The 22842-nt window shown below is 44.4% G+C and overlaps 1 protein-coding gene across 1 annotated transcript in view; it reads left to right on the forward strand.

Annotated features, from left to right (window-relative positions):
• LOC149155346 (uncharacterized) overlaps positions 1–22456 on the forward strand; it is a 57507-nt gene extending 35051 nt beyond the window's left edge. Inside the window, exon 3 of the mRNA XM_089445414.1 lies at positions 21859–22456. Coding sequence (XP_089301540.1) covers positions 21859–21898 — 40 coding nt within the window. The 3' untranslated portion in view covers positions 21899–22456. The remainder of the gene's footprint in view (positions 1–21858) is intronic.
• The last annotated feature ends 386 nt before the right edge of the window (positions 22457–22842 follow it).

Below are 22842 nucleotides of genomic sequence, written 5' to 3' on the forward strand. Positions count from 1 at the left end.
CATACCAATGGACATGTGATGGGTGGTGTTGTAGCAATACTCACCCAAATGCAACCATCGAATCCATGCTCTTTGTTACTTGGTCACATAGTTCTGTAGATAGCCCTCCAACCATTTGTTGACCCTCTCAGTTTGACCGTCGGTCTGCGGGTGGTAACTAGTGTTGGGGGTAATCTCAGTGCCCACTAATATGAAAAGCTCCTACCAGAATACCCCCATGAACTGACTGTCTCTGTCACTGACTATGGTCTTAGGGAGTCCATGCAAGCAAAAGACCTCCCTGAAGAACAACTCGGCCACCTGTGATGTTGAATACCATGTCAGAATGGCAAAGAAGTGAGCATATTTGGTCAACTAATCCACCACCACATAAATACAATCTTTGCCCTGCATCGTAGGGAGCCCCATGATAAAATCCATGGAGATACTCTCCCACTTCCCCTTGGGGATGGGAAGTGGCTGCAACAACCCAGCTGGATGGGTCAACTCCCCCTTATTCCTCTGGCAAGCCTCACACTCCTACACATATCTCAATACGTCCCCCTTTAGGCCTTTCCATGTAAATTTCTCTCTAATCGTCATATATGTCTTCCAGAACCCTTGGTGCCCTGAGAGTGGAGAGTCATGAGCTGCATGGAGAATCCTCTCCCTCAACTGTGAACCCAACACCAAAAATATGTGCCCCTTGTAGTATATGACGTCAGCCATCACCCTGTAATGCTCATCAGTGTGAATACCCTCTAGAATCTCACATGCCCGCCGATCTTTGGAGTACTCCCCTAACAACTGTGCCTTCCAATCATGGAAAATGCTCATGAGTGAAAGTGTCGTGGGCCTCTTGGATAATGCATCTGCTACCACATTGTGCTTGCCCTTGACATACTCAATATCAAAGTTGTAGGCCTGCACCTTGCTGACCCACCTCTGCTGCCTGTCACTGAGGCCCTGCTGCCCCATAAAATGGCGAAGACTATTGTGATCAGTCTTCACCCGAAATCTGTTGCCCACTAGATACTGCTGGAATTTTGCCAATGCATGCATGATGGCCAACATCTCCTTGTTGTAAATAGAATACGACCTCTCATGCAGAAGGAGCTTCTGGCTCTCAAAAGCAATGGGGTGTCCCTCTTGAGATAAAATTGTGCCAACCCCCTCACCTGATGCATCGCACTCCAAGGTGAATGGCTGAGTGAAATCTAGGAGTGCCAAAACTGGGCAACTACTCATCACCTCCTTGAGGCGATCAAATGTCGATTGCGCTATGTCTGTCCATGCAAAAGTCCCCTTCTTCATTAGATCTGTGAGGGGAGATGCTAACTGTGAGAAGCCCTTTACAAACTTCCTATAATAGGTGCATATGCCTATAAATCCCCTCAACTCGGTCACATTCCAGGGCTCTGGCCAATCCCGGATGGCCCTGATCTTCTCCTCATGCACCCTCACTCCATCTGTGCCAATGATGTGCCCCAAGTAGAGCATCTCTGTTAGCCCAAACTCACACTTGGACAACTTGGCGTAAAACTGTTGCTCCTCTAAGATGCACAACACCACCTCCAGGTGCTGCAAATGCTCCTCCCACGTCTGACTGTAAATCAAAATATCGTCGAAGAACACCAATACAAACTTCCGCAATTGCCCACGGAATACATGATTCATGCATGAATGAAAAGTGGCAAGTGCGTTGGTCAGCCCAAAGGGCATGACCAAAACCTCAAAATGCTCATAATGGCACTTGAAAGTCGTCTTGGGGATGTCCTGATCCCTCACCCTGATCTGGTGGTACCACGAGTTCATCCATCAATTCATCAATGCACGGAATGGGGTAGTGGTCCTTCAAAGTCTTCTTGTTGAGCACCCTATAATCAATGCACATGCGCAAAGTCCCATCCTTCTTCTTCACCAAAACAACTGATGAAGCGAAGGAACTAGAGCTCAACCTAATGTGCCCCAACGCCAGCAACTCCTTAATGGCATGCTCAATCTCGTCCTTGTAGGCCTTGGGATGCCTATAAGGAGTGGTGATAACTACCTGCACCCTAGGCTCCAGCTCAATCGTGTGCTCAAATCCTTTGTCAGGTGGCTGCCCTGGTGGTATGTCCCCAAACACTACCGGGTACCTGTCCAAGATGGCCTGTATGTCTGGGTGTGGTGGCTTGGGCTGTCCCCCAACCTCTGAAATCCTCAGCTCCACTGCCCATGCTATGTCCCCATGCCTCAAGTCAACCTCCATCATGTGCACTGAAACTGTTTGTGGAGGATATGAATGCATGCCCTGAAGAACCACCAGCTTGCCATCCGGCCTAGTGAACTCCATCTCCAGTTTCCTCCAATCAGTGGTGACCTAGCCAAGGGAGTAGAGCCACTGGACACCCATCACCATGTTGGTGTCTAGCACATCCACAACAAAGAAATGATCTATCACCGAGTAGTTCCCCATGGTCACTGTCAAAGCGGGGATATATTGGGTCCACTTCATAGTCTTGTCCCCCGACACCAGCGCTAAGAACCCCTCGAACTACTTTGTAGTGATACCCCGCCTCTAAACCATCTGGGCATTAATGAAATTGTGGGTGGCCCCACTGTCTACCAAGACTAAGACACGTTGTCCCTGCACTGTGCCTTAGATCCTCGAGGTCAAAAATTTGGGAATTCCACGCAAAGAAGCGGGGATGTTGTGAAAGGTGCACCCCTAGGTGGTGGTGGTGGTGGTCCCCTCCTTGCCTGAACCTTGCTGTCTCCCTCGCCAATCTCCAACTCCACATCATTCTCCTGGTCACTATCCGAGAAGACCTAGATGTATTGGGCCTTGCTCACTGTGGACTAATGGCCTGGTGCCCATGGCTCCCGACAAGTATAACATAGTTTCCTCTCCGAAGGTCTCTCCTAGTCTCCTCATCTAACTAACCATGCCCTTGGGCTACTCGCTGTGGTGGGGACCTAGCAATCCCCTTTTGTGGGTAGGGAGTTTTTGATGGAATGGGTGCTCTAGTCTTGGGGATTGACCCTTACAAATCCCCAGCACAAGTCATAGCCTCCTGCAAGGTAGTGGGTTTGCAAGACTTCACCAGTCCACGCAATGGCTCAAGCAACCCCTCTATAAATGTGTACACTCTCCTAGCATCAGACAAGTCTAGCACCATGACTGAAACCCTCAAAAACTCCGATATGTAATGCTCTGGGTGGCCAGTTTGCCTAAGTTGGGTCAACTCCTTGAAGTGAGCCTTCGGGTCCCTCCTATCAAAACGCTCCACCACTCTCTGTGTGAAGTCCTCATAGGAGGTCACGTTGGCATGCCCTAGTGTGGACAAGCCATGAAACCACCAATCTTGTCCCTCCCCCTCCAAGTGCAAGGTAGCCATTTTGATGGCTTCCACCTCCATCATCCAATTAAGTTGGAAATAAGTATACAACTTCTCCACCCAAGCTTGAGCTGTGCACTTGGTAGAGCCATCATACATGGTGAAATACATCCTCCCAATAGTACGCTGCAACTCTAAACTCTGTGTGCTCGGTCCCCCACTGTACCTGCCCTTCTCATTCTATTTGAGTTGGCAATAATCTTTGAAGGACAAGACTGCCTTGAAATCCTCCCCCATGGATTGCGACTCCTTGAAATAATCTCCCATGGGCATCTGGTCATTTGACCCACCTTGCTCACTAGGTGTTGATGGTAGAAAAGTAGGTAGTGTGGTCCTAGTTGGCCCACTAAAAGCTAGTGGGTGAGTGGCTGGTGAAGGGTGGTTGTACTATTGTGAGGCCCCTAAAGTCTCTCCAAATAGGAATTCACGATGGATGCTCTTGTCCCTATTCTATTGCTTGATCTCCTGCAACATCTCCTTCTGCCCCTTAGCTAAATCATTTAGGGCCTTCAAGAGGCTATCAAATACTGCTTCCTCCTTACTCTTTGGCTCCCCCATATTTGCTACTACTACTGCCTTCCCACGTGCCTCAGTATCAGGTGTAATCTCCAACTCCCTCTCCCTGCGTCGGTACCTTTGTCTTCGGTAAGTAATGTTCTGCCTATCCTCCTCGTTCATAGGAAAGTTCCCCCACGAATGAGCCAAGATCGGAGCTCTAATACCACTGTAATGTTCCTAATTAGGAAAAACAATGATATGCAAAGCAAAACAATACATGCAACACAAAATTTAAGAACATTCAGTGAACACCCATAAAAACTCCAGAAATGTCAACCAACTGAGCCATTTTATTAAATAATTGGAGCAAGAGTACAATGGTGTGGAAGGAGTGCACCTAGGCTTACCTCAATGGAAAGCTTGACAAGACCCAGGGGATAAAATAGAAAGATCAGATGAGAGAACAAGTTGCTCCAATGATGCCCCGCGCTGCCCCAAAAAATTGCACTGTTTGCTGGAAAGATACTGCTGGAAATCCCACTTACGGTGCTCAGAAAATTCTATAAAATTAGCCCCGTGCTCCTCTCAAATAACTCACCAAAACCCATAAAAGGTTTGGTTTGGTTTTGACCCCTGAAATTCGGCCCCAATTACCATGTCCTCCTCCAACAGCTTGGAAATACGACCTACCTGCAAACTCACTGAAAAACTCCCTCTAATCACTCCCAAAATGCCGAGTCTCACTACCCCAAAGTTCTCCTTATTTCTCCCAGCAAAACCCAGCTCCAAAACTCTTCCCTCAAACTCCCACGTTTTCCGAGAAAATATCTTTTGCGCAAGCCTTGGGGTGCACAAATTCAATCAACAACCTCCTTCCCTAAAACTCCTCAATTAGGCTAATCTCTCCCTGAAGCTTTTATGCCCAATTTCTCCCGACAAACACTACTCGGAAGACAGCTAAAATGGGCCAAGCGTGATCCCCTCCTGCGTCTTCTTGGAATACGCACTAGCTGAGTGAGTGACTATGTGTATTGCTCTGACTCCCTCCAAAATATTCCCTGAATTGGTACAATCTGACCTCCCTGGGGTGGCACTCGTAATCCCTTGAAGAAAGCGTGAGCTCTCTGCTTGGAATACTTGGTGCTGAACAATAATGTGACTCGGCTAAGCAGCTCGAGCAACAATAGAAAGTTTGATTGGCAAAAGACCCCAAAAGTGGTTGAGCTTCTTCTATTTATAATTTGTGAGTTCCCTTTCCCATGTGGGCCCCTCCAACAAGCTTTTTGACCCCCTTCCTTGGCTATTCGAATTCCCTCCTTGGCAAGTGCGTTTTCCCCCATGCGTGTGGCCCCCACGCTCCACTAGCAAAAAAATTTCGGCCTACCTTTTCTCCTAAGTCTTTCTCCAAAAATTGGTGGGTCCCACGGTCAGCAAAATGCCAAAATTGTGGAAATAAACTTAAGGTAAATTAATGTAATAAGGGACATTACAGTGGATGCCCTAGATATCTGCCCTTACGCACCTAGGTCCTTCCCTTGAAATTTTACCCTAATGACTCTATTAAACCTTAGTAGGATAAGGCACTAATCATTAATGTGTATATTGTCCATAAATTCCATTAAAATTTATCTCCTTTTTCTCTCCTAGATGGCTAGGGCATCTGTTAGGGTTTCTAGGGAAGATGTATGCATAAAAAATGAAGTTTGAGTGGATGTTTGTGACTCATAATTTAGGAATTGCATCTATAAATTGTTTAAAGGAAAAATATAGCATAGTGCATGGTCTATACCTGCTAAATAGGGTTGACGCCACTCTCCTTTTTGCTATATACGTATACTTAAAAACCATAGAAATAATTTCCCTAGTCTAACCTTAGTCTCTATTGGAAGATCATGATCCTTTTTTGTTGAGTATCATTTTAGATATTTTCTTGGGATGTATATGATAGTGAATGCCTCATCATTGCATATCTTCCAAGCCTTAACTTTTTCCAAGGAAAAAAACGGTAACCTTTTATTAAAAATTTAATGAAAAGTTACACTAGCACATGCAATGAAGCATTCAGTATGTTGCCACATGGGCTCGCAGCGTTAGTAAACTAACGTGCACAAAGAATAAGAAGGAGCAGAGAAAAGAGAACGAAAAAAGGGGAAAAACCTGACTTCCGGCAGTGAGAGAAACTCACGCTTCAGGTTTTTCGCCCCTTTTTCTTTTCAACCTTGCGCCACTCTCCCACAGTGGGCTCGGTCGAGGCAATGACTAACTGGGTTGTTTCATTCTGTTGTCCTGTTTCTTTATCTGAATCTGAAGTATCTGAGTGATGCTGCCGTTTGATGCCTCCCATGCTTTGATCCACGCTTCTCATCTCTGTCTGATTTTGCTGGGTCTCTGCCTGAACTGAATGAGGCTGTAGCTCCTTGTTGATTGCTGTATTTTCCTTCTGGGTCTCTAGATCAACCTCCTCTATGGTGGTATCATCCTCCTCTGCTTCTGTTTCTGCGTCTTCTGATACTGTGGGGGCTTTCTTTTCCGCGGTTTTCTTCTTTATGACATTGTCTATATTCTGCCATCCTTTGTGCTTCCTTTGTTGTGGCTTGCTCTTGTTAAGGCTTTTGCATGCATTGAACAGATGACCTGTTTGTTGACATCCCCTGCATCTGAATGCTGTGTTCTCATAGTCCAGAGGTTGTTTCCATTGAGTATTGTTGAAGTTCAGGATGATGCTTTCTGGTAACCCCTGACTGAGATCTACCTCGACGCAAATTCTAGCAAAGGTAAAGATTCCTTTTAAATGTCTCTCTGTATCAATCTTTAACATTCTTCCGAGGGTATTCCCTATTGCTGCTAAGGATGAAAAGTGCCAAAAATGCATCGGAAGATTATGTAACCTTACCCATACCGGCATTTTTGACACCACCATGGTGTTTGGATCAAACTCCGGGAACCAGGGGGTAACAAATAGTCCCGCACTGCCCCAGAACCATGGTCCTTCGGTAAGAGCCTTTTCCCTCTCTTCTTCAACGCGAAAGACTACTATGAAGAATCCTTTCGAGCATAGGTGGATCCGGCAGTTTTTTGTCCATGCCGTGTGTATCCATTGATACAAAGCATCCGATCTAGGCCAGAAGCCGTTAAATCTACAAATAACGGCGTTTTTTTGTAGATCTGTGAATATGCCCTTTACCTCTGGGATATCCAACGGAATGGAGGGGCTCTCTGGTACTTCATCCACGATATACTGCCCTGGAGGGATATTAACAGTTGCATGTTCTTTCCCCTTTGGAATTTCTGTCCCTTTTGCTGCGTCTCTGTAGGATCCTGTAGGTTTTGATGTGGATCCCTTAGATCCACCTCGCAGCCGGAGATTGAGGATAACAGTTGAATCTTTTGCAACCCTGTAATGCTGGAGGGTGTGTTGGTCCTGCATGCATCGCCCTGAAAATAAAAGATTTTGTAATGCAACTGGAGTGCCCAATTTGACCTGTATCTCTTTTTTTAAATCCAGTACAGTCATCCATTCCCAGATCTGCACACAAACGTGTCTTCCTTCTGTTGGTCTGATAAAAATTTGTTTCAAATCTGCAATGTCTGCCTTGTTCAGGTTCCATTTTACTGGTTTGAGTTCTGGATCTGGCTGGCTTTCAACTGTCTTTTGCCTAAGACAAAAATCTAGCTTAAATTTTTTCCCTCCTGCTGCGATTTGAGTCACAGAGGCGATTAGATCCGGCCCAGATCTGCAGTCTTTGCAGACCCGGAAGGGCAGATCTGTACCATGCACCCGCGGAATGCCAAACAGGGGCAGAGGAATCGGGAGTCGACTCTGTATCCCGATGACGCAGACTGGGCGAACTCGCCAGGGAATACCTCCCACGAAAGAGGGCGCATCATCCTGGAAACGTGTGGGGGTCGATAGATAGGAAGCATAAAACCCCAGGCAATGAAAGGGGGGATCCAGAGTCGCCCTAAGAAAGCCGAAATGAGCCAAGACAGGGGGAATAACCTCAAATACCTGGCTGTTTTGATTTGTTACCAGTGGCTCCTTTCCGTTGATGTATCCGGTCCAGATCCAATAGATTTCATCGCGCGTTGAGGATCCCTCAGTCAAGCTCCAACCCTTTCCAGCGTCAACCAAATCTGTGGAGGCGGCAGCGGCAGCGAAAGGACCTGCAGCATCGAACAGAACCGTGGGGGCGGCAGCGGCAGCGGATGGACCTGCAGAAAACCTAATCTCGCAACCTCCGGCCATGGCTCCCTCCTCCTTCCAAATCAAAATTCTTCTCCAACTTGGATATTCTCTAGATACTTTGGACTCCAAGCCTTAACTTATAACACCCTATTTATTGTTTTAGGCATAGAGTATTTGAACCCTAGTATACAACACTTAGGCCATCTTAGGCCTTGTCGGTACTCTATCCAACAATAAATATTTTATTCATCACCTTGAGCCATGACATCATAATATCCTTCTAGGTGATTTAGTGAAGCCTCCTTTTGCCTCAAAATCTAGTAAGCCTTGTGAGAGGCCTTACAAGGCAAGAACTAAACTAAGATACAACAATGAGGTGGTTGCCACTATAATCTTAGCACTCCACGTCCTAAGCTTTAGTGGATTTTCACCACACAGGAGGCTTCCTAGTATATATCACTTAAGTCAATTGTTTCAAGGTGATGTATGTGAATGGCTTAAGCAAGGTACTTCTTAGTTGGATTAGAGAACAATTCTTTATCTCAAGGAGAAACATACCATAAACTAAGCCTTGAAGAGAGTTCTTGAGATCTAGGGTTTTAGTATTGTTGACGGTGCCAGACTCACCAACATTCAAGGGATCTCCCCGATATGAAGTTCCAACTAGACCTCACACCGTTTGGTGTAGGAATCCCATCCAGTTCGATGGCCCGATTGCCATTATCTTAAAGATATGACTTAGCTCTTGCTTGTCAGCACATGAGAGTGGTATACTTAGTCTTCAAATGACGAGGTTCGTGTGCCTGGTGAGTGCTTAGTGTCACTTGTGTCAAAGTTCTTTCATTGCAGAGGGAGAGGGTTTGAGTGAGTCTCGAGTCGAAAGGAAATAATCCCAACTCAATTAGAGACACACAACACAATAGGATCTACGCAGCTTCCGACAGAGTAGTCCACACGGATGCGGCAGTCACAAACACAAAGTGAACAGATAACACGTACAACACCCAATGGAGTAGTCCACACGAGTGCGACGGTCATTATAACAAGTTTACAAGAATGAGTTTGTCTAGTGTGCGGCGGAGTAGCCCACACGGGCGAGACAACGATAACAACTGAAAGAGCACATTTCCAACAACATATGCACTAAAACAACCGAAATAGTTCAACTATATTAGTACAGGTTAAAACAACATGCATTACAAGTGTCCAAAGAATAGTCTTACAAACAAATACAATACATGTGTGAAAACGTGCTGGTTTGTGACAGGGTTCTGAATTAAGCAAAGGTTCCAAGACACATCCGCACACCATACATCACTAACCCCGGTAGCGTGGCGTTGGAGCCACTGCTCGCTCCTCAAAGAAAAGACTATAGACTCTCAAGGCTATGGGGGAGGGGCCAAGGTGAAAAATCCTTTTGCGTGTACAAATGAGGGATATATATATCCAAGGGTAAAACTGATCCTTGTGACTGTTCGACTTCCCTCATGACTGCTCGACTTACATGACTCTTCGACTCACATGATTCTTTGACTTCATCCGTGGGTTTCTTGGACTTCCACGTTACATTACATTAATTAAAGCAAGTATGACCCAAAGTAGTGATGCGGCCGAGGCAACTCATGACACAACCCGACATGACACTGTTGGTATGCACATGCAGGCTGTGCTGTTTGTTTCGAGTTGCTGTGCTGCTGAGTGATGAGTGTGCTCGTGGTGTACCATAGCTTCACCTCCGCATGGCAAAGTGCATAGAGTCTTCAATGGTCTTGGTGTTTGCTTGATGGTTCATGCATGTGCACGTGTCTCCTTTGCTTGCTACTTGGTATGCTTCGTGTGTTCGTTCAACTGCAAGCAAGTCTTCTAGCATGTGCTCCTTATTCATCCCGTTCGTCGTCGCGCTATGTCTCATTCATGTACCTGTTTCTGCAATCACTCATGACGAGACGACATCAAATCCATAAATCCCCTAGTCTACCATGATGCATTGTCTTTTGTTTCCGGGTGCAGGTGACCGGGAGAGAGGACAAGGCTCTGAAACAATGCAGAGCACATGTCATGCCGGGATGCGAGGCTCCGGGACATTGTCGGGAAAAACTGCGCAGAGGTCACTGGGAGGCTGGGATGAGCAGTTCGGGACAATAGTGACATCTGCGGGATATGGCTCAGTTGGGAGGCAAAATTGCACAGTTTTTCCGGGAAGGCAGTGTGGGCAGTAGGGAGCACTGGTAGTGAAAACTGCGCAAATTTCTAGAGCGGGCTGGGATCAGACTACGGGAGCTTGCTAGTCAGAATTGCGCAGATCTGGGAGGCAGTCAAGCCGGACATGTTTGCGCAGTTTCCGGGCTGAGCAGGGTGCCGAGCAGCAGGTGGATTGTCCATGAAAACTGTGTAATTTTCAGGAGGAGTGGCAAGCAGGCCGGCAGGGGGACTGCCTGACAAAACTGCACAATTTCCTGGGACAGTGCAGTGACAGGCAGCGGGTGCCTGTCCCTCATGTCTGCGCAATTTCTTCAGGCAGTGCAGGTAGGTAGGTTGGCAGCTTCTGCGTAGTTTTGGGGATGAGTGCAGCCCTGGGTCACTACTTAAGTCAAATTCTCTGGTTGACTAGCGGGAGGCTTGATAGATAGGCTTGCAGGAAGTGCAGACTGAGATGGCTTCTTGGGCAACTTCTGCGTTGTTCTGGGTGACAGTCAGCCAGGTTGATTCCAGGATTGTGCAGTGCAGACTGCCTGGAGGGTAGCTTCAAGCTCTGCGTAGTTCTGGGCAATAGTGCTTGGTCACTGAGGGCTGAGACTGCGTAATGTAGCTCAGTGGAGGTCCGACTGATGGAGGGTGGTCCGGTCGATAGATTTTCGGAAAAAATGGCTAAGTGTGTGAGCGAGTGAACTCGTGTATACATGACCTTGCGAACACACACTCAACATGACTCAACAACTAGACACTTCAAACCACAAGACAACATATGCTCAATGTGACTGGCTGCGAGACTATTTAATGGTGAAAGCGACAAGTGCGACACTTCGGATAGACCTTCGGACGATCGTGACAACACTCGCGTGATAATTCTTACAACATTGTGTGTGAGTGCGACAGGTGTTTACATAGTCCAAAATTCATGCACATGAAGACAAACCTTCGATATCACTAGAACAAGGTCGCAAGCATGACATGACAATCAACATGCTGAAGACGATAGTTGGTCAAACAAGTGAAAATGAAGAACAACATGTAGAGGAAACACATGAAATGAATTTTTTGTATTTGCACACCTGCCTGTTACTGAAGACAGGATGATATGACAATGACAAGCAGTCCTGCAAACTCAACTAAGAGGTGTACTTCGAAAGGTGTTCTTCACTTACCATAATTACCCTTGAGATGATCATGCATCCGACAGAGTTTGCATGTGGCCCTGATATTTCCATCACTTGGTATTTTGGTCCTTTTGCTCAACTCCTTGGGAGTGATCTCAGCATGTCACCTTTTCGTGTAGTCACTGAGAGATAAATTAGGGCAGTTTCAACAGGCAGTGACTGCTGCTAGGATGGGGCCATGGGAGGCCCATCTGCGCAGCTTTTGCATGCAAGACAGACAGGGCACCTTGGACAACACTGTGCAGTTTTGAGGCACAGGACATTGCTGCGGGATGGGGGTCCTGGGAGGACACATCTGCACAATTTCAGGTTGCAAGACACACTGAGCAGTTGAGGGACAATACTGTGTAATTTCTGGAGACAGCGGGTTCGGTTGGGGGAAAGACACTGGAGGAAACCACTGCGCAGTTTTGGATGCCAAGGGATGCTGGGGTCTTTGTGCATTGCGGGGTTCTAGCAGGCAAGGGAGGAAGCTTGATAGTTGCAGAAGCCAAGGGGGCAATTCCGGGAGGCTGAATGAGGCTAAGTTGCTTGGGAAATTGGCTAAGTGTGAGATCAGTGAAACATATGTAAACATCGATAAGAATTGACTGTGATCGCACACGAACACTTAGTGATGCAACATAGACCATCCAGAATGTATAAAACATACTCTGCTTGATGCAACAACCTTCGTGACAAGAGTGCGTGAAGTGAGTGTGAAACATGTCTATGTGATGATAGTGACTCATGCGCGCATGCTTTCCATTGAAGCAAAACAACATTCCCTTTGCCCAAAGATGACACATGCTGAATAAAGATGAGAACATGAACAACTCTTAAGATCAAGGAGGGAAGCTTGATATCATCAGCTTCCCAACAAGTGACCAAGGACGATCGATTGCAGGATCCAAGATAGGCTCCGAAATTTGCATGCGAGCCAAAATTTTGGAGGGTGGTTGTAGCCGCTACAACATTGGCGACACACTGGTAGAACTCCAGCTCTTTGTATGGACCTTGTTTCGTGAAAAGTGAGTCTAACCCTTCCGGAAGTATTGTTCGATTCTTTGATCGTGATGGCTTCTGCACTAGCTTGTGTGAAAGATGTAGTCCCTACCATTCTCTTGATCGGTCAGCACACATTCCAAGCCAAGTCAACTTAGTTGTTTCGATTGGGGATGAGGGGTATATTGATGCACAATTAATATAACTGTGAGAGTTTAAGTTTCATCTTTGGTGTTGCTCCACTGCCAGCAGGCCTGGATAGTACCTCGACGGAGTCACGTAGGAATACAAGCATTGCTCCGTTGCCAGCGAGCCTGGTCAGTACCCCTGCGGAGTTACTTGTATCACTTCTCTATGCAGGAAGCTTTTCTCTTCTTTCGCCTTATTCATTTTTCATTTTTTTCATTTTTTTTAAAGAACTGTGCATAGGCACTTATTTATTTTAGAGGCGGAAGAGGGATCCTGACTTATTGAGAGCAGAAGAGGTTGTTTCTTCAGGGAAGTATGTTATATATACCTCGGACATACTTATTAAGGTTTTTCCCTTCACGTTACTTTACTTGACTGATCTGACAAGGGTTAACCCAAAGGACTGAATAGAGTAGGCAGCACTAGTTAATAGTGCAAGCATTGTGTTTTCACCAAGACTCATCCTAAACAGGACATATTTTCCATTAGGGTATCATCGACTGAAGACGAGCTCTTCATAAAGAGAGAGGACAACAGATAACCAGATGTTGATAGTTGTACAAGTCCTCTTAAATTTTCCTAGGTTGTCTTGAGAGCCAAACACGGTTTCATGTGAGGCTAACCTATGGATACAAGCAAGCGAAGAAAGCAAAAAGAAAAAAGCAGAAGTAAAGCGAAAGCGAACAAGTAAGCAAAGAAAGCAAGCAAGCAAACCAAACCATGTAAGCAAGCAAACAAATATGCAAACCAGAAAGCAAAGCAAGAAAGCAAACACTACTCCTACTCCTACGCTAAACAGTGCATGGGCCTACTCATTAGCTGGCCCATGTTGGCAAAGGCATGGTAAACAAGAAAGATATACATGTATACCAGTGAACAAGAAAGATTTAACAATGAAGACCAACGCACTCTGAGTTTAAACGCGTCCACAGAAAAGAAAAGAGTGAAAGTGCAAGACAAGCATTCTGCGAACTTAACATGGTGCTGTGACACACCACGTGCAGATGATAAGCATGCGTACTCTTTTGACTGTGACAGGCAAGCAAACATGGGAAAGAGAGACAACTTACGCTTTGCAAGTGTGCTTGCTGTGTATGATTCCTCGAGTGCATAAGCGATGGGATCATGTGAGTCTGGTGGAGGAAGAGAAATCTGTGTGTTGGTTTGATCTTCAGTTTATATAGATGCGTAATGAGGAGCCTTGGGTGTTTCACAATTTTTCTGATCGGAAGTGGAACTAACCTCAGGACAGCGAGGGCCTGACATAACCATCAGCTTAGGCTGAAGTGCCTCGATAGCCTGTGGGGTTTCCACTTCGTCAATAGATAGATCATCGGAGACCAATGGCTTAGAAAGATTAACAACAAGTGAATCAACATCGTGATCAAATGAAGAAGTACAGAGATCACAACAACCATGATCAGAAAATTCGGGATGTTCGTCAGCATCCTCATGATTTAATGAATCATGCAGAGGGGTAGATGAGAAACAAGGATGCTCACCCTCTGTGTTTTCAGAAATGACAAATGACAGATGGGATGGATTTTCAGAGGAAGATGTGTCATCTCCGCAATGTAATGTTAGGCTAACATCCGGTGTGTCTTGTGAATGATCGGAAGTAGAAAAATCCGGAGATGAGTTTTCACAGGGAAAATCAAGAGTGGCAGAATCACCAGAGATGTTAAGATAAAGCGGATGAGGCGTGGATGGAAGGGAGTCATCCTTCATCGCGGGTTCTTCTTTAGATTCCCGCACACACTCATCATGAATGATAGTGCAGGTTGGCTGCACAACACCAACTCCGTCGACAACTTGATCCTCGTGAACACAAGATGTGGAGTCCGGAATGGGAGAACACAACATAGTACAATTTGGAGGATCAATGGAACGCGGGGATGGAGGTTGAGGGAACAAATCCATGTGACAACCAGCAGGCTTGCAAGCCAAATCTGTGCAGACATTGAGAGTAGGTGGGGTGGGAGGATGTGATAGTTCAACAGATGTGCACGCACCTTCTCCCACCTTGCATTGCGGAGCTAGAGCTGTTTGATGAGAAGAGGACGGATAATCACTTGTGACAGCGACCTCGTCCGTCTTAGATTTGGCAGCTCTAACACCGAGGTCTGCTGGGATGTATTCGAATGATTCCAAGAATTGCGTATTTTTGGAGATGTAAAGAAGATACTTAAATCTTCCATCGAGGAATTCCCAATCAATTTCATCTTCAAGAAATCGATATGCAAGATTACGAAAGCGCATGTGAAATTGTTCAACGGATTCATCAGGTGCTTTCCGTAATTTCAGAATTTCTTTATTAAGTGCTTTATGGTCAAAATGATGGAAAGCATAGTCTATCTCTGCGAGCAAATGAAGGAAAGAGTGAATATATTTTTCGGGTAGCGTGGTACACCATAATAGTGGGTGCCCTCGAAGCGTGTATGCGAACAACGCGCAGGTCATGTAATCTTCATAGATTTCATGCCTTTCACAGGAGCCTACAACAGCAACTGCGTGTCTAACCAAGTTTGTTTCGCCTTCACCATCTGTATGTTTTAAGCGACAAGTTATTCCAAAGCTCTTCCGAAATTTCAAAGTCGTTTCCATAAGACACATCTGTATGTTTTAAGCGACAAGTTATTCCAAAGCTCTTCCGAAATTTCAAAGTCGTTTCCATAAGACATACACTCCGGAAGAGAAATTTTGTGGTTACTCATGATAAGTATGCGAAGATTCAAAATAGACTTTGAGGACTCAACTTGTTATTTGGCCCTCCTTCTAGCGCCATAAATGTTGACGATGCTGGACTAGCCAACAATCAGGGGATCTCCCCGATATGAATTCCCAACTAGACCTCACACCGTTTGGTTTAGGAGTCCCATCTAGGACAATGGCCCTGTTGCCATTATCTTAAAGATATGCCTTAGCTCTTGCTTGTCAGCACATGAGAATGGTATACTTAATCTTCAAACAACGAGGTTCGTGTGCCTGGTGAGTACTTAGTGTCACTTGTGTCCAAGTTCTTTCATTGCAGAGGGAGAGGGTGAGAGTGAGTCTCAAGTTGAAAGGGAATAGTCCCAACTCAAGTAGAGACACACAACGCAACAGGATCTGTGTAGCTTCCAGCAGAGTAGTCCACACGGATGCGGCAATCACAAACACAAAGTGAACAGATAGCATGTACAACACCCAGTGGAGTAGTCAACATGAGTGCGATGGTCGTTATAACAAGTTTACAGGAATGAGTCTGTCTAGTGTTCGGCGAAGTAGTCCACATGGGCGAGACAACGATATCAACTTACAACACCTTTCCAACAGCATATGCCTAAAACAACTGAAATAGTTCAACTATCTTAATACAGGTTAAAGCAACATGCATTACAAGCGTCCAAAGAATAGTCTTACAAACGAATACAATACATGTGTGAAAACATGATGGCCTGTGATAGGCTTCTGAATTAAGCGAAAGTTCTAAGACACATCCGTACACCATACATCACTAACTCCGATAGCGGGGTGTTGGAGCCACTTTTGGCTCCTCAAAGGAAAGACTACAGACTCTCAAGGCTACGTGGGAGGAGCCAAGGTGAAAAGCCTTTTCCATGTACAAATGTAGGGTATATATAGCCAAGGGTGAAACTGACCCTTGTGACTGTTCGACTTCCCTCATGATTGTTCGACTTACATGACTTCCCTCTTTGACTTCATCCGTGGGTCTCTTGGACTTCCACGCTACATCACATTAATTACAACAAGTATGACCCAAAGTAGTGATGTGACCGAGGCGACTCATGACACAACCCGACATGACACTGCTAGTATGCACATGCTGGCTGTGCTGTTCGTGTCGCGCTACTGTCCTGTTGAGTGATGAGTGTGCTCATGGTGTACCATAGTTTCACCTCTACATGGCAAAGTGCACAGAGTCTTCAATGGTCTTGGTGTTCGCTTGATGGTTAATGCATGTGCACGTGTCTCCTTCGCTTGCTACGTAGTATGCTTCGTGTGTTCATCCAATTGCGAGCAAGTCTTCTATCATGCTCTCATTGTTCATTCTGTTCGCTGCCGCACCATGTCTCATCCATGTACCTGTTTTCGCAATCACTTATGATGAGACGACATCAAATCCAGAAATCCCCTAGTCTACCATGATGCATTGTCTTTCGTTTCCGGGTGCAGGTGATTGGGAGAAAGGACAAGGCTCTGAAACAGTGCAGAGCACATGTCAGGCTGGGATGTGAGGCTCCAGGACACTGTCAGGAAAAACTGCACAGAGGTCACTTGGAGGCTGGGATGAGCAGTTTGGGACAATAGTGACATCTGCGGGATATGGCTTTGCTGGGAGGCAGAATTGTGAAGTTTTTCCGGGAAGGCAGTGCAGGCAGCAGGGAGCATTGGCAGTGAAAACTGCGCAGATTTCCAGAGGAGGTCGGGATCAGGCTGCGGGAGCCTGCTGGTTAGAACTGTGCAGATCTGGGAGGTAGTCAAGTAGGACATGTTTGCGCAGTTTCCGGGCTGAGCGGGGTGTCAGGCAGCAGGTGGACTGTCCATGAAAACTGCGCAATTTTTAGGATGAGTGGCAAGCAGGCCGGTAAGGGGACTGCTTGACAAAACTGGCAATATCCTGGGACAGTGCAGTGACAGGTAGCGGGTACTTGTCCCTCATGTCTGCGCAATTTCTTCAGGCAGTGCAGGTAGGCAAACTGACAGCTTCTGCATAGTTTTGGGGATGAGTGCAGCCCTGGGTCACTGCTTAAGTCAAATTGTTCGGTTGACCAACGAGAGGCTTGATAGATAGGCTTGCGAGAAGTGCAGACTGAGATGGCTTCTTGGGCAACTTCTGCACTGTCCTAGGTGACAGTCAGCTAGGTTGATTCTAGGATTGTGCAGTGCAGACTGCCTGGAGGGAAACCTCAAGCTCTGTGTTGTTCTGGGCAACAATGCTTGGTCACTGAGGGCTGAGACTGCGTGTTGTAGCTCAGTGGAGGTCTGACTAATGGAGGGTGGTTTGATCGCCAGATTTTCAGAAAAAATGGTTAAGTGTGTGAGAGAGTGAACTCGTGTATACATGACCTTGCGAACACACACTCAACATGACGACGACAAGTCACCTCAAACCACAAGACAACATATGCTTAGTGTGATTGACTGCGGGATTGTCTAATGGTTAAAGCGACAAGTGCGACACTCCGAATAGACCTTCAAACGGTTGTGACGACACTTGCACGACAATGCTTACAGCATTGTATGCGAGTGCGACAGTTGTTTACATGGTCAAAACTCATGCACACGATGACAAACCTTCGATATCACCAGAGCAAGGTCGCAAGCATGACATGGCAACCAACATGCCGAAGACAACAATTGGTCAAACAAGCGAAAAGTAAGCAAGACATGTAGAGGAAACACATGAAATGACTTTTATGTGTTTGCACACCTATCTGTTACTGAGGACAGGATGATATGACAATGACAAGTAGTCTTGCAAACTCAACTAAGAGGTGTACTTTGAAAGGTGTTCTTCACTTACCATACTTACCGTCGAGATGATCATGTGTCCTACGGAGTTTGCATGCGGTCCTGATCTTTTTCCATCACTTGGTCTCTTGGTCCTTCTCCTCAACTCCTTGCGAGTGATCTCAGCATGTCACCTTTTCCTGTAGTCAGTGAGAGATAAATCAACGTAGTTTTAGCGGGCAGTGACTGCTGCCAGGATGAGGCCATGGTAGGCCTATCTACACATATTTTTGCATGCAAAACATATAGGGCAGCTTGGACAACACTACGCAGTTTTGAGGCACAGGACACTGCTGCAGGATGGGGGTCCTGGGAGGACACATTTGCGCAGTTTCAGAGTGCAAGGCAGATTGAGCAGCTGAGGGACAATACTGCGCAATTTCTGGAGATAGCGGGTTCTGGCTGGGGAAAGACACTGGAGGAAACCACTGCGCAGTTTTGGATGCCAAGGGATGTTGAGGTCTCTGCGCACTGCAGAGTTCCAGCGGGCAAAGGGAGAAAGTTTGATGGTTACAGAAGCAAAGGGGGTAATTTCGGGAGGCTGGATGAGGATAAGTTGCTTGGGAAATTGGCTAAGTGTGAGATCAATGAAACATATGTAAACATCGATAAGACTTGACTGTGATTGCACACAAACACTTAGTGATGCAACATAGACCATCCAGAATGTATAAAACATACTTTTCTTGATGCAACAACCTTCATGACAAGAGTGCATGAAGTGAGTGTGAAACATGTCTATGTGATGATAGCAACTCATGCGCGCATGCTTTCCCTTGAAGCAAAACAACATTCCCTTTGCCCGAAGATGACACACTCTGCATAAAGATGAGAATATGAACAAATCTTAAGATCATGGAGGGGAAGCTTGATATCATCAGCTTACCAATGAGTGACCACGGACGATCGATTGTAGGATCCAAGGTAGGCTTTGAAATTTGAATGCGAGCCAAAATTTTGGAGGGTGGTTGTAGCTGCTACGTTCAACAAGAGTATATATAGGCATGCAAACACAATGAAAAGGTTTACTTAAAGGTGTGATCAACAATAGGAGATGGTAAACGTTCAACAAGCCCTAAGTTGAAGCCTTGTATAAAACTAGGGTTTACTAGGGCACTAAATTGCCTAGGGTTGATGATGTAATCCCTAATGAGGCAATTTTTACCATGAAATATGCTAGATTTTGAGTTTGTGAGGTCAATCAAAGTGAAAGAATGCCAAATTAGCTCCAATGTTTGAATGTCTCAAGCTCTAGTTGAATTCGTCCCTTGCCCTGGCTTGTCTTGAAGGGAGGAAAGAAAAAGTAAGAAAGGCGAGAAAAGTTAAGAATTTTCAAGAGTTTTGATCAATGGGATCCCAGTGCCTTTCCCTACATGGGTGATGGAATCTTAGGGGTTTAAATGATAGAGATATCAAATTCATGCATGGAGTAAGGGGGAAAACCCTAATTTCACTTTCAAACCCTAGATATCTTTTTTATGAGGGGAGAAATTAACTAGAAGAATGCTCTCTAGGAGGTCTTCTAGGGATTTCAAGGAAAATAAATTAAACATGCAATAATTCACCAAGACTGTCAAATAAAAAATTGCATTTAGACAGGGAACAAATAGAGAACTCTAGCAATATTTCATTACATCTAAAACCATAAAAGATATGCAATAAATGTTCATAAGTCCAAGAAAATGCCTTCTTTCAATCCCAAAAGGATGTCTCCAATATGCAAACTGGTCTCCAATAGCAAAACTCACATAAGATCACGTCTCCAAGTAGTGAAAAACAAGAGGCTTAGTTGAGCTCTTTTAGATAGGCTGAAATCCACAAGAGTGATGATAAAAAATGAATGGAATGATCCTCCTTTAATAGGAGGTCTGTCACTTCCATTGATGAATGTAAAAGCCCCTCCCTAAACAAGTTCAATTTTGAGTAAAAAGTTCATACTTCCTGTTCCTTTCCTGCCAAGTGCATGAGTTCACTCAAGATTAGTAGACATTGCCTCCTGCATACCATTCACACCATTGTTGAAAAAATAAGGCAAAAAATTGGTTCAGGTCCAGAATACAACATCTAGGCAACATTGGCAAAAAAATCGGCAAACCACTGCAAGCATTAAAAATACGAATGAAATACTTCAGCAGTGACTTGATGTCCCCTTAAGTTCATCTGTGGTGTCATTCTGATATTATCAGACTTTGTGTCAACAGCTCTTGTAATGAAAAAGGTTATTATAGTAGTGGCCAATTACTTTGTGTTGAAACGTATTCATTTATTTTGTATGAAAACTTCTGAGCTGATGACATTTGAGTTTGTACTGCATGCCTCATCAATTTTCTCGTAGTTTCAACTTTCTGACTCTATAATGATTGGACTTAATGCACCAATTGCAATTTGATTTAAAAAGAGTATTAGTCACTGTTTAAGTATTTTTATGTTGGTTTAGAGCAAATAACTATTCCTAGGGATATCCCCCCTAGGATCAGCAACTGCCTATCCTGAAGAGAGAGGAACAGTGTTGGTAGCAGCAACATGGTTTCTAGACTGCCATCTGGAACCCCTAGACATCACACAGGGGATCAATCTGGGTGATAACAAATGAACAGTTGCTTTTATATTATATTTTTAGGTAAATTTTGCTATTTAATGAGTATCTGGTAGCTATATTTGCATGAGACCATGTAATATTTTGAGAATAATGAGAATACTCAATTCAAAATTAACTGTATGTATAGTGGTAGATATCTGTATTTTAGACAGCCTGTTGATAATAAATTTTCCTTATTGAGTGCTTTCAGACAGTAATCAGCCAATATATAGATTTCCAACTGGGAAAGGGAAATTGTTACCATGTTAAGCAATTTGTGCAGCAATGCTTATATATAAGTATTTTCATTAAAGTCGAAATGCAAGATTATATTGTCATAAAAATGAACAGTGAACAGTAACCTCAACTATGTTGCATGGAAGATGGAGAACTGCATATCAGATTGAAAGCTTTATCGTTTTTGAGCTCTCCCATCTTTAAAACCCATCTTGTTCTCTAGAATTTGTATCCACTCTTTATGTGCAGTTATTGACAGTCCTTAGCTTTCTGATGCATCTAATGTCAGAACACAAGTGCATTGTTCACAGTGATCAAGAATATTGATTAGGAATCATGTGGCTGAATTAGCTTTCATGCAGTCATGGAAAGCCCATGTCATAGAGAATATGAAACGCCAGTAAGTTCTATTTTCTTAGATTTCATCCTTGTTTCCCTTATAGTTGACTGGGACTTACGTTTACAAAATTGTGATTCCTTGCCCGCAACTGTAAAAAATCCACCTTCTGAAATCCCTGGTATTGACCATGTTAGATTAAGGGGCTGTTTGGTTCATTTCTGTAGTTTCCTGCTGGCAAACTTAAGCTCCTCATTGTTCACTCTTGTAGAGATTTTTGTGTTATGGTCAATCTCTTTTTTATTGTAAAATTAAATTGCACACACATCTGGGATAAATTAGGAGTTCACAGTACTTGAATTCACTGCATTTTTTACTTTAACTGAACCATTTTTTTTTTGGACAATTGAAGAACTAGCTGTACTATATTGTAATCAGAAAATTACCTCATGCAGGGATGTATAGTGGTAATATATGGGGAAATCAGTTCAGTATTGCCAATGGTTGAATCCGAGTCAACAATATCTCGACCAAACTCCTGATTTTAGTTATTTCAGTTATAGTGATCTCACCATCTGACCTTTGTTTCATTGTTGCAGGAACTTCAGCCGGCAACATAATGAGGCACATATTGAGTGACAGAGAATGCATGTGTTTTCAGTGTGGGCATTTCAAATACTTGATGCACGTACCTTTCACCCACCCACCAGCCACCTTTCTGGGGGTTGAAAGTGTGTGTGAGCTTAAATTCTTTCATCCTGTAGCTATTGAAAGAAGATTATGCTTTGCAGCTCGACATTTTGTGGTGGTGTTCGTGGGTGCTATTCATAAGTTGCTCAATAAATATAGGGATCTTTTATTTAAGAATAGGATGGAAAATAGAGCATCATGAAAGAGCATATCAAAATAGTTTGCAACTTTGCGTCAACTGAAGTTGACTATTAGTTTTCAAAATGTTGTTATGCTTATTTGATTTCAGTGTACATAGTCAAACAGTTTGAGTCAACATCTGAAAATAGACAATCACACAAGTTTTGGTCAACTGAAGTTGACTGTTAAGTTTTCAAAATGTTGTTATTCTTAGTTTTATTTCAGGGTACATGGTCAACAGTTTGGGTCATCATCAAACAGCCGATCAAAACAGTTTGAGTCAACTGAAGTTGACCAAAACTCAACAGCTTGGGTCATCATGAAACAGGCAATCAAAACAGTTTGGGTCAACTGAAGTTGACTGTTAGGTTTTCGAAATTTCCTTCTGCTTATTTTGATTTGAAGGTACTCAATAGTTTGGATCATCATAAAATATCCAATGAAAACAGATTGGGTCAACTGAAGTTGACTAGTTTTCAAAATGCCGATATACTTATCTTGATCGAGGTTACCGAGTCAATAGTTTGGATCATCACGAATAGTCGATCAAGACCGATTGGGTCAGCTGAAGTTGACTGTTAGGTTTTCAAAATCTTGTTATGCTTATTTTGATTTGAGTGTATACAGTCAACAGTTTGGGTCAACTGAGGTTGACTGTTAGGTTTTCAAAATGTTATTATGCTTATTTTGATTTAAGGGTACATAGTCAACAG

Source organism: Pinus tabuliformis, chromosome 9 (genome assembly GCF_031772625.1).
Source record: "Pinus tabuliformis cultivar Carrire ecotype Pingquan chromosome 9, CPIR1, whole genome shotgun sequence".
Classification (NCBI taxonomy): domain Eukaryota; kingdom Viridiplantae; phylum Streptophyta; class Pinopsida; order Pinales; family Pinaceae; genus Pinus; species Pinus tabuliformis.